The 14,701-nt window shown below is 39.5% G+C and overlaps 1 protein-coding gene across 1 annotated transcript in view; it reads left to right on the top strand.

The window, feature by feature from the left end:
- The window catches only part of LOC137482323 (connector enhancer of kinase suppressor of ras 2-like), a 170,855-nt gene that overhangs the window by 146,957 nt on the left and 9,197 nt on the right, over nucleotides 1-14,701 (top strand). Inside the window, exons 17-20 of the mRNA XM_068204569.1 lie at nucleotides 205-253; nucleotides 1,302-1,477; nucleotides 2,898-2,971; nucleotides 8,401-8,472. Coding sequence (XP_068060670.1) covers nucleotides 205-253; nucleotides 1,302-1,477; nucleotides 2,898-2,971; nucleotides 8,401-8,472 — 371 coding nt within the window. The remainder of the gene's footprint in view (nucleotides 1-204; nucleotides 254-1,301; nucleotides 1,478-2,897; nucleotides 2,972-8,400; nucleotides 8,473-14,701) is intronic.

Raw genomic sequence — 14,701 nt, 5'->3', positions numbered from 1 at the left:
AAAGCGATTTTAATTTGCAGATTTAGCAGAGTGCTGTTTTCTTTATGATGTTGAGGAAAGTTGTAAGAGAAAAATGACAGAAGGGAGATCCTGTGATCACTGATGCTGTGATAACCCTGGAGAGGGGAGTGAATGAAAGCTCTTACATGTTACTGCTGTTACTTGCACTGGTGTTTCATAATTTATTTATTTTTTTCCTTACAGTCATTCCATTACGCTTCCCTCAGGGTAAAAAGCAGAAAATGGTCAAAAGGTAACTTCTTTCAGTTAACATTTTGAAACTAGAAAATGAGGCTCCTTCTCTGATAATAAGTGATCTGTAACATAAGTTCAACTTGATTCAAATATTTCTAAATTTGATCGTAAGCAATAAAGGAAAATACCAAATTAAAATAAGAAAAGAAATGTTTTATAGGTACAATATTGCTTGGGTGGGTGGAAAAATTTCTTCTTCCTTAGGAAGAAGGCAAAGAGCATCTATGAGCAAATTGATGAGAATTTGCCTGTGGAACACTGCAGAGCAAAGGGTGGTATCTTACGTTCTCTAAATTTCTTCCCTGTTCCCAGCTGTAGGACAAATGTAATTCTCGTAGCATCATAAACTTGATTTTTCACAGAAAAAAAAAGTCTGGTATGTTAGGGAAATTTCCTACAGAGCTTTTTTTAGGAAAATATACCATATTTATTTTAAAAAACTGGTTTTATTAATATTTACAAGGCAATCTAAGCCTTTCAGTTAGGATTCATTGATATAACACCAAGAAAAAGAAAAACAACCCTATTTCTGGTGCTGTGCCTTTAACAGGATGCTGTAAAGTTAAAATATTGTTGCTCACTTCAGGATCAAATTAATGCAAGCATGTACACTGTTATGGAAGTGAACAATCTTTCTTTTTTATTGTTAATAAAAATTGTGTTTAAAAATTCCCATTATTTGACAGGGCTTCTGCTGCTAAAGGGAAGATATATGGAAAAAAGTGTTTGCATCTGTGTACAGATTTTGGCATTCTCTGAGTTCCTGACTGAGGCTAAATAAATACATCTTTACTTTGGAATGGTGCTGTCCATCTTAATCAGAAAAAAAAAAAATGCAGCCCTTAGAGGAATGAACCCTCTAGAGATTAAATAAAGCATTGCATAAACCAGGCCCTTTGCATTTCGTGTTCACGGGCAAACCCAGATCGCAGCGCACTGCTGAGTTTGGAAATCGTTCATTCCGAGTCTGGAGAGGGTTTGGCTGGGAGGGAAATGTTGGAATTGGACATGGAACATTTTGCCCTCTGACCCCGTGGTGTTCCCAGGGAGTTCCCTCTCCAGCGTGAGCAGGAGGCGCATCTCCTGCAAGGACCTGGGCCACGGCGACTGCGAGGGCTGGCTCTGGAAGAAAAAGGATGCCAAAGGTTATTTCACCCAGAAATGGAAAAAGTACTGGTTCATTCTGAAGGATTCCTCCTTGTACTGGTACACAAACCAGAACGTAAGTACAGGCCATGCTTGGAAAAAGTCAAAATGGAACCTTAAGCTTTATAATTCTGTTAAAGTGTAATTTTACTGCGTGCTCAGATGAACTGCCACTTTAATTGCCAGGTCTGGGAGACTCCAGCTGGAAATATTTCAATTGAAATTCTTTTTTAAAATCTCCAAGTACATGTTCAAGCTTAATAAAATAGCAGATGTTCATGGCAGTCTTTAAGAAATGAGTATGTCTGTAGTTAATCCTTTGCCGCAGATTTATTTGGACTAACACAGTGTTCACACTCCGCTCTCCCCAGTTTCACCTGGGGGTAGGGTTGTGTAAAGTGTAACCATTTGTGTTAGTTAAGCATTCTGTGAAGCAGATGTGAAAATGTGAATTTGTAAATCTCTTTATCCAGAAGTTATTTTTATATCGATGTTCCTCTTGCTTTTTGCTGAATTAGTCTGGAGTTTGCAGTTTCTCATGTGTAAAATGCTGTTCTTGGTGAAACTTTCCTGAAAACCAATGGGCCTATGCTGGTGCAATCTGCATAAATGTAGGGAAATAACAGAGGGGAGAAGCCCCAAACGGTTCAGTGCTGCTCCTCCGTTCGTGCGCAGCAGCCCCAGCGCTGGAGCTGAGCTCTGCAGCCTGCTTTGGTTACTGACCTTTTACTCCACTCTCCCATTTTCTTCCAGAGGATGCGTTTAGGAGCATAATTCCCCTCAGTTTCTGTGGTTTTTGTAGCCCAAGAGGCTGTTCAGGCTGTGGGTGATCAAGGTTTTGTGGGGTTTGACATTTCCTGTGCCAGGTGGGGGGCACTGGCTGTGTCCCCCTGGCTCTCAGGCTGTGCCCCAAACCAAGCCATAATTCACTGTGCCCTTGTTAGCACCTTTCAAAAACCTGCCTAGTGTTAATATGCCTCCCTGCTTTTCATGCTGAATTGCTTCCAAAGAAGCAAAAAGTGACAGGACACATTTCCTGGTTATTTCCCCCCATTTGATCAGAGGTGGCCTCACCAAGGAAGCTCCTCAGGGGCCATCAGCAGCACACGTGGTGTGACAACTGTGACTTTCAAGAGAGACAGCCACCAAACAACTGTAAAGTGCTGATTTATGGTGAAGAATCTGAGAGCTCTGCTCTGTTTAGGTGCTGAGTTTGGGGCTGAAAGGTTTTCTGTGATCTTCAGCAAAAGGGGAATTGAGATGGCTGCGCCTCCTTTGAGAAATTATCAGTTTAGTTACCTCACAGAGGTTATTTACATCGTGTGATGAATTGAATCCATTTCATAGGAAAAACAGTATGTGCAAAACGCATTCAGTACTTCCTTTGACTGGGTAGTTGTTCTTTGTATAAACCCCAAACAGCTGCTGCTCATTTCGCTCCTCTTTAATTCTGTATTCTTTTTCAACATCCTTTTTTTTTTTTTCTCATTCAATAGGATGAAAAAGCAGAAGGATTCATTAGTTTACCTGAATTCAGGATAGACAGAGCAATTGAATGCAGACGAAAACAGTAAGTAATGTATCAATTATGTTCATAAAGGATTGCTCTTGGAAGTTTGCTATACATAGTACTGAACACTTGCAAAGTCCAGAGAAGGAAGTTACTGAGAAAAAAACCTTGAAAACTGTAAATATAACATCATAGATCTACTTAAGCTTTAGTATTTCTCTTTATTATAAAAGATGCAATGTAAAGTAAATTCCATTTACTGGATTAAAATGAATTGAATAACTCTTTAGCCAGCTAGCCAGATAGTCCAGTTATAGCTTCAGTTAAATAAGTAAATCAAAAAGCAATGAATACTTCAGTAAAGAGATAAAACTTTCTTAGGTTCAGTAGGGCAGTATTTTCCCATAGGAAATAGCATAACAAGTATCATAGCAGGGAATGGTGAAAATAATCTTAATTTTCTCTTTTATGGGGGAAGCTTTTCATACCCAATATTGTGTTGCTCTCAGCTGCTAAAATATTTAGGTTCCATATGCAAAATGAACTCTGCATTATTGCTTATGTGCATATTGCTACTGCTACATTCCATTCCACTAAAAAGCATATTATAAGCTTTGGACAATTAAGGAATATTTAATAACAGACACTCATTGGAAACTGCTTCCAAACAGTGTTGGGATTGCCAGCAACAGGTTGAACAGAACAATTCCAGTGCTTTGAGAGTAGCACTTTGCTGGTATCTCCTGAATTATTTGCATTTGTCTTCTGTACGCTTTCCTACTTTTAACTAAGCATCCTGGATTTTTCCTCTGCTTTTCCAGTGACTGAATGCAGCTTTGGTCTGAGGAAACAAGTCCTACAAGTATGAGCACAATAACATAGAAATATTGAAGATATGAATTACAATAAAGTCTGCTCATCAGAAAATCAAACCTCTTCAGTTGCCTGTTCTTGTCTGGAGATATTATTACTGTGTCAGAGCAGTACAAGACAGTGCAATTTACACTTCTATTTCTCCTTTCAGCTGAGGGTATCACTATAGAAATTAAACATGAACTGAGCACTATAAATACCTCAGAGCAATGAGTAGATATTAATAATGATATTGAACAAAAATACAGGAAAAATAATACCCTTTTGTTAGGACTATAAAGCACTTAACAGATTTCAGTGAATTAACCAAGATCAAACAGAAGGTCATTGTGCACAGCTAGAAATAGCTTCCAGAGCTTTCCTTAAAGCATGAGAACACAATCCCTCAGAACTCAGCTTAGAGGAGGATTTCTGTAGGGTATATGCACAGGGAAAAGTCCGATTAACTGAAACTTTGCACACAACTGAAAGCTGAGAACCTTCAGGCTTTGAATCCTTTCAAAAAGAAGCAGGTCCAGAGGTAAAAGTGTAATGAAGATGTTCTAGTATATTCCCTTTTTCCCTGAGCTGAATTTCCATTTGATTTCTTCCTTCATGGACTACCATTTATATATTTCCCCCATCACATGAACTGCACCTTACCTTAGCCACTGTTTTACCTGGAAGTGAGTGCAGTGAAATTCAGAATATTCAGCATGTGGGAGTGGGGCCCTGGCTGTGTCCAGCCAGCTCCAACCCACAGCCCCTGTGAGCACACCTGGAAAACACTTACCTGTCCTCTTCTGGGTTGTCCTGCAAGGCCAGGAGTGAGCATCATTCCATTGCCTGATGCCAGTGAAAAGCCAAAACCACAGTGTCACTTTCCCTTCAGTTCTCCCCAGGGCAGAACTAAGAACGTTTTGGACCTCAGTTTGGATTTCCCCTCAGATCTCTGTTACTTTCAGAGCTATTGATGTGAAACGTTCAAACCCTTTTGAAACGAAAGGATTTGAAGACTTACTGGGATAATTAATGGATTTCTCTTCCCCACTGTTCTGTTGGAGGGGGAGCTCTGCTCCCCAGCCTGGCTGCTCCTGATGTCCATGGCTCACAGTGATGGAATAGCCCTAAGAAAGCTTTCACAAGAATGGAGATAATTGAATGCATCATCGGTGTGGTTTGATGATTTGCCTCAGTAATGCATTTAATGAAAGTACCCTGATTATTTCAGGAACCATGGCATTATCTCAGGCTGCTGCAGCTCTCCAGGCTATAGCTGGACGTGCAATGACCTTGTCCCTGTGAAAGGAGGTGCTTACATTGCCACTGCAAAACTTTCCACTGCTTTTAGGCAACACCAGCATCCTCCTGATTAAAAGTGATCACAATGTAAGAGAAATGATAGTTGAGTTTGGATGCTGTGGCATAACATGAATATCGTGTTATTTTGAAAGATACTGATAATTATAATGCCCCATGATGATGCTGATCCCCAAATATAAAGATTAATTGAGCCACAGGTATAATTAATCCTTATCAACTGGTGCCTTGCCTGAACCTTCAACAATTTCCACCTAGTGAAAATTTTCATTGCCTGGTTAATGCAAATTTGGGTCTTAAATTTATCAAGGATATGCCACAGTGTTGGCACTTCATATTGAAAGTGTGCAGTCAGAGCTCTATACAAATGTCATTGTAGTACAGGCAGACGTGAAGGTACAGCTTAAATGTTGCTGCAGTTTCATAATTTTATTATTTCTGAAAAGAACTTGACAGTCTTTGCAGACAGAAAAGCCACCAGTGGGAGAAACTTCTGGGCTGTGTTAACTGGAGGGCAGCCAATGGATGGAGGGATTATTCTTTAAAATGGCACTCACTACCCCACATCCTGATTATTGCAGCCAGTCTGAAGCCCTCCAAACCAAGCCAAATGTAAATATATAGATATAATTCCTCTAAATTATTCATATTTGTAATCTCAAATTGTTCCCCTGGAGACTGCGGTTCCTAATGCTAGAAATGTATCTAAACACTTCCCTAATAACAATCTTAGTGACGCTGCTGGGAGGTGAAGATGGATTTATTGTTGTGTTTTGCAGTCCTGACACAGATTTAAATCACAAGTTTGCACAGAACTGGGATCTCCATTTCATAGCAATAAAGATCTCTTTTCTGCAGTCTGCAGATATGTAACAGAATACATTATTGCAGCTTTAATGTTCACTATCTCAGGAAATTATCACAATATCAGACAGAAAGATCTCAAGGAACATTCATACAGTAACCAATTAGAGCTGTTTGCAGGGGCCTGGCATGTGGGAATTCCTTTGCAAAAGCAGCCAGACCTGCAGCATTTAACTGATTTACTCTGACAAAATTCCTGCTCTTTCTGCCTTTTATGACACGTTCACAAGTTCTGTAACAGCTGAGCCAGGAGCCTGCAGACAGTGCCTGACCTGTTGCATACTCCTGATTTCACCTCTCTGTGCCTTAACTGAGGCAGGGTTCTGTGAGAATGTAAAATATTCTCATAATCACAGGCTCACAGCCTCACGTAGGTTGGAAGGGACCTTAAAGATCATCCCATTCCACCCCTACCGTGGGCAGGGACACCTTCCACTAGAAAATGATCCACTAATCATAGATTTTATCACATTGCAGGAGCACAGTAGAGCCAAATTAAACTCTGTTTATCACACTAACTTCCACCCATTAACACTGACTTGAAACCCTAATACTGGCATTTGAATGTCTGTATGTATTTAAATTTCCTGTCTAGGAAAATAATCCTATTTACAAGCAGAAACTCCATCATGTGATATTGTCTCAGGATTAGCCAGGAGGATTAGGATCTTTAGATCCAGCACCTAATCCTCTCCAATCCAAGCCAATCCCACTGGGACATGGCTGGGCAAGTGGAGCAGGAGAAGGTGCAGATGCTGCACCTTCAGCACTACTACCTGCTACCAACAGTAGAACTATGCAGGAGTGTTTGTTTAGTCATGATTTTCTATTTTAAGCATCAAAAATGTAGTAGTGTAAGGAATTTCTGTTGAAAGTACAGAATTTGCTAATCTCTGTGTAATGAAAGATTTGCCATGTACTGCTCTAATTCACAAACACACAAAACTGTTCCACCTTTCTTACCCACAGCTCTTTCCATAGAACCAGTTGGAGCTGCTGGTACTCAGCTGGCATAGGGGGATTAAAAAGTTCCACATCAGAAGCAGAAGACTAAGATTGATAAGATTTCTTGACACTAAAACCATATCATACCAATCAGTTAAAAGAAAGCATCAAGTTGAGCAGAGCATACTTAAAACTGCATTTATATAATGATCAAAAGAGAGATAATTAACAAGCCTGTGCCATCTAGTGGGCACCAGGAATCCCTGGGTGGGATTTCACAGTCACTCACTGCTCTTCTTTACAAAGTACCAGTAGCTAGGGCAGTGAGGCTTTGCAGTGGAAATTTTCACTGTCCAGATGCCAAAACAACACTTAAATACTCTACAGTCTTCCTTTATGGAATTTAATATTTAATGATAAGCCTCTGTGCAAAGATAACCTTACCTTACCCTTTATATCCCCAATCTCATGAAAAAACAAACTGCACAGAACTACAACTCTGTTGGAGGGCTTTTGTCAGGAAAGCTGTTGCTGGATACATTTGTATTAATTATAGATATAAAAAATCACTATGCCCAGGTGAAGCTTCTTCAGCCTTCATCTTGTTTTTGAAAAATGCAATAAGTCATAGCAATTAATAAAACACTCATTTGCATTTAAGCTATTCATAGTGGAAACGTTGCATCACAGGTTCTTCATCATTCCACGTGTAATGATTCCTAATCTAATTCTTACATCTGGTAATTACCATAAAAATGTCAGTATTTTAACATAAATGTTATGAATGATAGTGTGGCATTTTTTTAGCATTTGCCAGCTAAGCAAATTAATAGTCTTTAATGCTGGGACCTTCTGGTTTCCTTGATAGCAAAACTCCTTTTCATTATACCTACACAAAAAATTTGTGAAAACTGGGATTATTGTTCTTAGCAGTTTTCGACTGCTCAGCTGAGGGAGATCTCAGGGATTAGAGCACATAAAAGCATTAATAAAAGCATTTATGTGAACTATAATCACCCATGCCATCTGATTATTATCTGTTACTCCAGTGATTTCTAGCTCAACTTGGCAGCCCTCTGCATTTCTTTTTGTAGAACATAAAACAGTCATCAAATACATGAGAAGAGGTGGGGAGATCAAACATTTATTCCTTTAGTTGATCTTTGGAATACAACTAAGAGCTACTTGAATATACTAATTAAGACTTTCAAATTCACCCAAGAATTTTTTAGATGTAGAACATCAGTGGTTATCAAAAGGATTTATATTTTTAAGTCATTCAAGTGCTTTTGAAATTTTTGTAAACTATGAGGCTCACAAACATTGATGAAATCAGATCGGGGGGAATCCATCTATAAATTTAGGCAGCAAAATCCAGACTGAAAATGACAAATGCCTATGAAACCTGTAACATGCTGAAGAATCACATAGCAGGACAGTCTGGTGTATTTGTAGACAAGATGTTTGAAAGGAAAGGTGGTTTTTATTATTTGTGCTCTTTTTTATAGTGCCTTCAAAGCATGTCACCCCAAAATAAAGAGCTTCTACTTCGCAACCGACTGCCTTGAAGAGATGAACAGGTGAGTTGTGTGTCCCCTTTGTTGTGGGATGTTCTTTATCCTGGTGCTTCAATATTTCATCTCACACAGGAATATCCTCCTGGAGCCTGATGGGATGCTGGCTCATGGTGTTCTCAGGAATTAGTTTTCCATTAATTTCAGTAAATACATCACATTCTGTGGCTCACTTTGCTGACATTTCCTGCTATGACACGTCTCAATTCTGCAAAGGAAAGTTACTTGTGTTGGTGTCTGTGTTAATTAGAATTTTTTCTTTTGTTGATGGGCTTAAGGTTCATCACCCTTGTGATGTTTTGTAGGTAAAGGTTGGAAGTCTTAGTGGGATCAGTGTTTCTGGTATATTAAACAGTGCACCCACACCAAAGCTCGTACAGAGTACACCCAGGTGGTGGGATATGTCTGTATATATATATGTGTGTGTGTGTGTAATATATAAACATAACTATAACTATAACTATAACTATAAATATATTTTTCCCCTCCAATGCCAAGAACAACTCCCAACAACACAGAAAATCAGCAGTAATTAATTTTATTCACCACATCACTGTCCCAACACCGAGCAGAGGCAAGGAAATTCCATTTTTGGTTTTGTAGTGAGTTTTAAATGTCCTTGGATGTGTGGGAGGACATTCCAAACTTCTGACTGGACAAGGCACTGGACAACCTGATCCAACATTAAAGCTGACCCTGCTGAGGCTGGGTGTGGGAGCAGGCACCTCCTGGGAGCTCTTCTAGCCCAAATTACTCCGTGCTTCTCCTTTGTGATTCAGTGGTGAAGGCAGAGATTGCGAAGGTGGGACAGGGCCTTAGATCCCAACAGGCAGAGTCAGATGTCCTCCCTCCTCCTGTTACCTCAGGAATTTGTTTATTCCCAGCTGAGGTGGAAAGCACAAGGACACCTGGGACAAGGTCACCGTACTGGGAAGACTTAAATCTTTCCTGGCACAGATAACTGAAACTTTGAGATGTTCTTTCTTACAGCTCTTAATGTTTGCCAGCTTGGAAAGACGGATACAGATGGGGTTTTCCTCTGGAACATTAAGGCCTAAAACCCATTGTTGAATTGAACATTTATATTCTGGGGCTTACATGGCTCTTGAGGTATGCTGGGGTGTGAGCCTGGTTGGGGTGAGACTGTGGAGGCCGGTTCATCCTGGAGGGTGATGAGCCTCAGTTATCAGGAGTGGAATACATTCAGGGTAGAAGCTTGACAACCTTGACAAAATATTTTTCAGCAATGTTCCATTGCTCAGTTCTGTGGTGTGGTTCAGGTTTGTTTGGACAAAACTGAAGTGAGGATTTTTGCTGGTTTAACTCTGCCTGGTCTCCCTTGATTTCAGCTGCTGGCGTAGCTCTCGTCTGTTGAAGTGCCATTGATCATATCTATAAATGATACATAAAATGTTCTGGCTCAAGGAAAACCAGGAAGTCTTGACAGACGTTTGGTGAGCTGCTTTTACAACATCCATTGATTTTTCCATGGGGAGCCCAGGAAGCTGCAATGAGGCCTTGGAGCACAGGAGCAGCTGGGAAGGTGCCAGCGTGTGCTTCCATACCATGCCATCCTAAACATCATTTACTTTGGAATTTGCAAGAGCCTTTTCCCTGATTTTTTGGGAAGAAAGCAAAGGGTGAACTTCTGCTTGAAGTATTTTGTGCAGTATTTTCCCTTCAGCAATTCTGTCCCTGCAGAGCAATTGGAATTCACTCCCCACCCCAATGATGGATAACTCTGCTACCTCTGTAACATCCCTGGGCACCCCTGCAGCTCTTACAATTCCTTCTCCCAGAGATCCTGGCTGAAATTTGAAATGAGGAAGCAAGATTCATAGATGAAAAAATGTGTTTAAAATACTGATTCCACAAATCTCTCTCTTTCCAGCGAAATGCTAGCCCCATAATGTGAGGAAACAGAGCAAATATTTTACGTGGTATCTCTCACTCCTGTTTTCTGCACAGAATTTAACTGGATTTTCCCTGCTGATGGAAGGGGGGATCCCTCATGCTGAAAAGTGAAGGAATCCTGGCATGGAGAGGAACATTCCTCATTCACTATGAGGGGAATTTTATCCCTTCTTCAACTGCTTTTACTTTAACAGCTCCTTTTAGAGTTTCTCACCCCAGATTCATTGTTTAGTAATTGTTTTCCACTCTGGAATATTTTACTGTGCCTTTAACCCCACATTGCTGAAGGAAGAGCTGGACCCCAGTGGGTAGGGCTGGATTATTCTGAGGCACTCAGCTGTGGCTGGGTTTTGCCTGCTGTGTTACTCGGGTTTGCAAAATTCATGCTCGTGCTGTTTTGCCAGGTCTTACACGAGCAGAGCCGTGTTCTTAGAAATGAATTAATAATGAACTTGATGAGCTCATCTCTAGCTTGCTACTCCAAGCTTGTTAAAGGCCTTATTTCCCAGAAGTGCTTCATCTCCTACCACACCACACATAACCTGTTTATGGCTTTAATTAGCATTGAATTTAATATTCGGTTGTTTTACAACATCTATGTTATTTAAAACTTACAAGCCATTGAAATGCAGTGCAGTGCATTTGCAATCTCATCCTGGACTCCAAATATTAAATTTTTAAAAGTTTCTATTTTAGGCTGAATAATCTGATCACTTTTGATCTGAATAACTGGGTTAACTTTGCAATTTTAATAACTCCCATAAATCTTTGGCATTCATTTAAGAAATATAACAAATAGTTGCCTCTGAAACAGAATGATGATTGATTTTTATAGGGGTCACTCCTACATTTTCCAAGACCTGAAAGATTATAGCACAATATTTCTCTTAAAAAATAACTATTTGAAAATTGATGTATTCTGAATTAAATTTCTATTGATTATAAGCAAATTTTATGGTGTCTCCTATCTATTTTTACATATGGCGTATAACCAAGTAAGTTACTCAAGACTTTCCCTAAGTCATCCTGTTTATTACTAAAGTTAATTCAGTTTTCTCCCTTAAATTTCAGGCATGTTGGTCTCTTTGACAGGTCTTGGCCAAATCAGATGGTGAGCCTGGATTAACACATCTTTTCCAGTTTCAATGCACTTAGTCTTCACTTTATATAAAGTAGCACCCAAGTAAAGCTCTTGGCAACTAAAAATTTCAACTCTGATTCCCCATTAGACATTTTCTCCCTAAACTGGACAAGTGAGCAGGAGATTGTCAGATCTGTCTGGCCTAATTTACCAGCTCTCTATCAAATAGAGCTGAGTAAGTTGTTAGAGCTCTTACTTTCAGCCCCTTACCTGCTGAAAAGCCAGGAGATAATTCTGCAGAACATGAAAGGTACTTTTCAAACAGAAATCCCTGGAATGGAGCTTCCCAATGGTGCTGTAAATAATCATAAAGAGCAGGTTTGCCTTTCTTCCTTTTATGTTCCCATAAACTTGTTTCAAATCCGTGCCCGAGGCCACGCCAGCCCTCTAATTTATTGTTCTCACGTAAAAGCTCCTAAGTGCAGCACAAGTAAAACAGTTTTCTGATCAGAATTAGCTGCAGGCCCCAAGGGCTGGGTGAAACCACAATGCTCATGGGAGTGCACAGGGTGATCGTGGAGCTGCTGTGCCCTGTCTGGGCAAAATACTGCACCAGGAGTTCCTGGCACTGAGCTGGAATATTCCAAACCTCCTTTCCTGGGCAAGTCACCTGGCTCCTCCTTTTTACAATTTATGAACTATTTACCCTAAACTTGTGAAGTTCCATTTCCCCCCCTCGCTGAGTCCCAGCCCCAGTGGCTGATGGAGTTTGCAGTGCCCAATTGTGATTATCCAACACCACCCAAATCAGCACTGGGAGAGTTCATCCCTCGTGCAGGAGGCAGGGTCTGCACTGGTTTCTGCACCAGCTTAAATTACAAAATTAATTTAATCAAATTCTGCTGCGAATAGTACCAGTGTGAATTGACAGAGTTCTTCTGGGAGCCAAGCTTCTGCATTTGATAGAGCAGATTTAGTGATTCCAGCCCTGCCCCTCTGAGATGGTGTCACAGTCCCTGTTGTGACCTTATGCTGGAGATACTGAGTTAACTCTGCCAAATCTGAAAGATTTAGTAATAGAAATAAGAAATAATAGAAATGAGTAATAGAAATAAGAAATTTCATCATCATGAATTAGCCAGATATTTAACAGCATTATTTGGCCTACTTGAGCTGAGTTTTTTAAAACTATGTAGAAGCAGAATTACACAATTTCACAAGGAAATTGTGTAATTCTGCTTCTTTAAAATTATCCCATTTCTTTAAAAAATCCACCTCTAAACCCCAAAACCCCACCCATAGTTTATGCCATGCTAAGCTCAGTTCTCTTGCTTGTAAACAAAGCTTTCTTTCTCCAGAGCTTTCCTTTGGGCCAATCATTTGGTGAAAGCTGGAGCAAAAGTTTGAGTAAGTGAGTAAAGAGAAGTTCCAGTTGAGTGAGTTTTTGTGACTGTTTTGGTGATTTCTTTATTATTGGTTCTGGATCAAATAGCCTATCAGTTGTTGTGTGCTTTTATTCTCTGTGATACACGACTGTATTTGTACAGTAAAATGATGGTACCAGAAAGGTAATTTATTTGCTACAAAGCAGTGAATTTCTTTTGTCTATTACACACTGGGGAAAACAAAAAACAAACAAAAAAACCACCCCCACCAAACCAGACTTCGGAGTACAGAAACATAATTGTGCATTTGTTTGACAGAGGAAAGTTAAAAAAATGAAAAATTAAAAAAAATCCTATTAAGGGCATAAAGCAGATGCAAAGAGGGCACAGATTGTTTCACTTGCCAATTCTTAAGCTGTCTCAGGCTTTTTTCCTATTTTTCCAGCCTGACAAATCTAAGAAGACAACGCATGAAACAAGATCAACAGTCATGTCAAATTATCAAATCAGAGAGTGCTCAGAGTTTATCCCATGAATGATTTTGCTCAACAAATCCCAGCAAGTGTGACAAATCAAACAGCAGAGGCAGAGCTGCTGGGGGCTGATACACGGGCAGAGATGAGCTCATGGGGAAGGATCTGCTCAGGGTCACATTTCACCAGGAGATGCTTTTGGGAGAGTTTCCTTCTGTGCAGAGGAAACTCAAGGCATCATTTCAGCCACCCCTATTAGAGCACCTTTCATTCTCTTAAATGAATGTATTGCCTGCATATCATAGAAAATAGGGAAAATAATGTACCTTGGGAAGCCAAATGGGAAATGCATTGATTTTTCAGGTGTTCAGTAAGAAAGACTGGTCAGAGAAGTCCACATAACAAGTACAAAATTATTTTTTAAATCTAATTGTGTATTGCAAAGAATTTTACTGTGAATTCTGGAATCTGATTATCCCAGTGACGTAAAAAAAAATATAATACAAAGCTTTTGATCAGAAATTAAATGTAAACTGCACTCAGCAAATTCTATGTGTAAAATAAATGGTTCAAGGGAATCTCTAATAGACTTAAACATAACTTGATTTAAGTGAAATTTAACTTCCACTTTGTTCTAGTTTTGCCTTTAACCAAATAATCTCAAATGTAAATGCAGTCTCAAAAATGAAGAAAAAATATTTCTGCACTGAAACATTTTTAACACAAAGCTGAGGGGTGTACAAGGGCAAGAATTAATGACGAAAAGATGCAAGGAAGATAGGAAATGCATTTTATTTATTCTTTCTGTTAATGTGTCAGGATTTCATAGACTTCATTTATAAAGGAATATTTAATAGAGAGAAATAATGAAAGTAGTTGGACTTTTTCTTGAATTTACACCTTTTCAGGACTTATAATTTTTTTACCTATTCATTTGAATTAAATAGCTTTTTCTAAAACCAGCCACCTGTTATATGCAATAAGTGAGGATATTAGCAAACCAAACTTTTCTGAGCCACAGAAATTCACTTTTTCTGCCTCTCTTCTCCATGGGTTTATGGAACAGTTCTAACTATAACCTAAGAATTGTAACTTTTCACCCCTTTTTTATAGGAAGGGAAAAAAGGTTATCCTCTTCCCTTGGTTTTCATTCTCTTACACCAAACAAAATAGTTCTCTCCAATTGATAACAACTGAGATTGTCCAAGTAGTTTTATTTTTTTATTTGTGTGTTTTCACTCTGGACCTGTAGAAAGGAGCAGCCAAGGGGGTGAGTGTGATGCCACTGTGGAAACTTTAATTGCCTTCACTCCCAGAACCTCCCACTGACCTGGGGCTGGCTCAACCCTTGCTCAGCAGAGTAAACGACAACAGCCAGGAAA

Source organism: Anomalospiza imberbis, chromosome 14 (assembly GCF_031753505.1).
Source record: "Anomalospiza imberbis isolate Cuckoo-Finch-1a 21T00152 chromosome 14, ASM3175350v1, whole genome shotgun sequence".
Taxonomy (NCBI): domain Eukaryota; kingdom Metazoa; phylum Chordata; class Aves; order Passeriformes; family Viduidae; genus Anomalospiza; species Anomalospiza imberbis.
The sequence above is the reverse complement of the archived record's forward strand: the minus strand, read 5'-3'. Positions and strand labels throughout refer to the sequence as shown.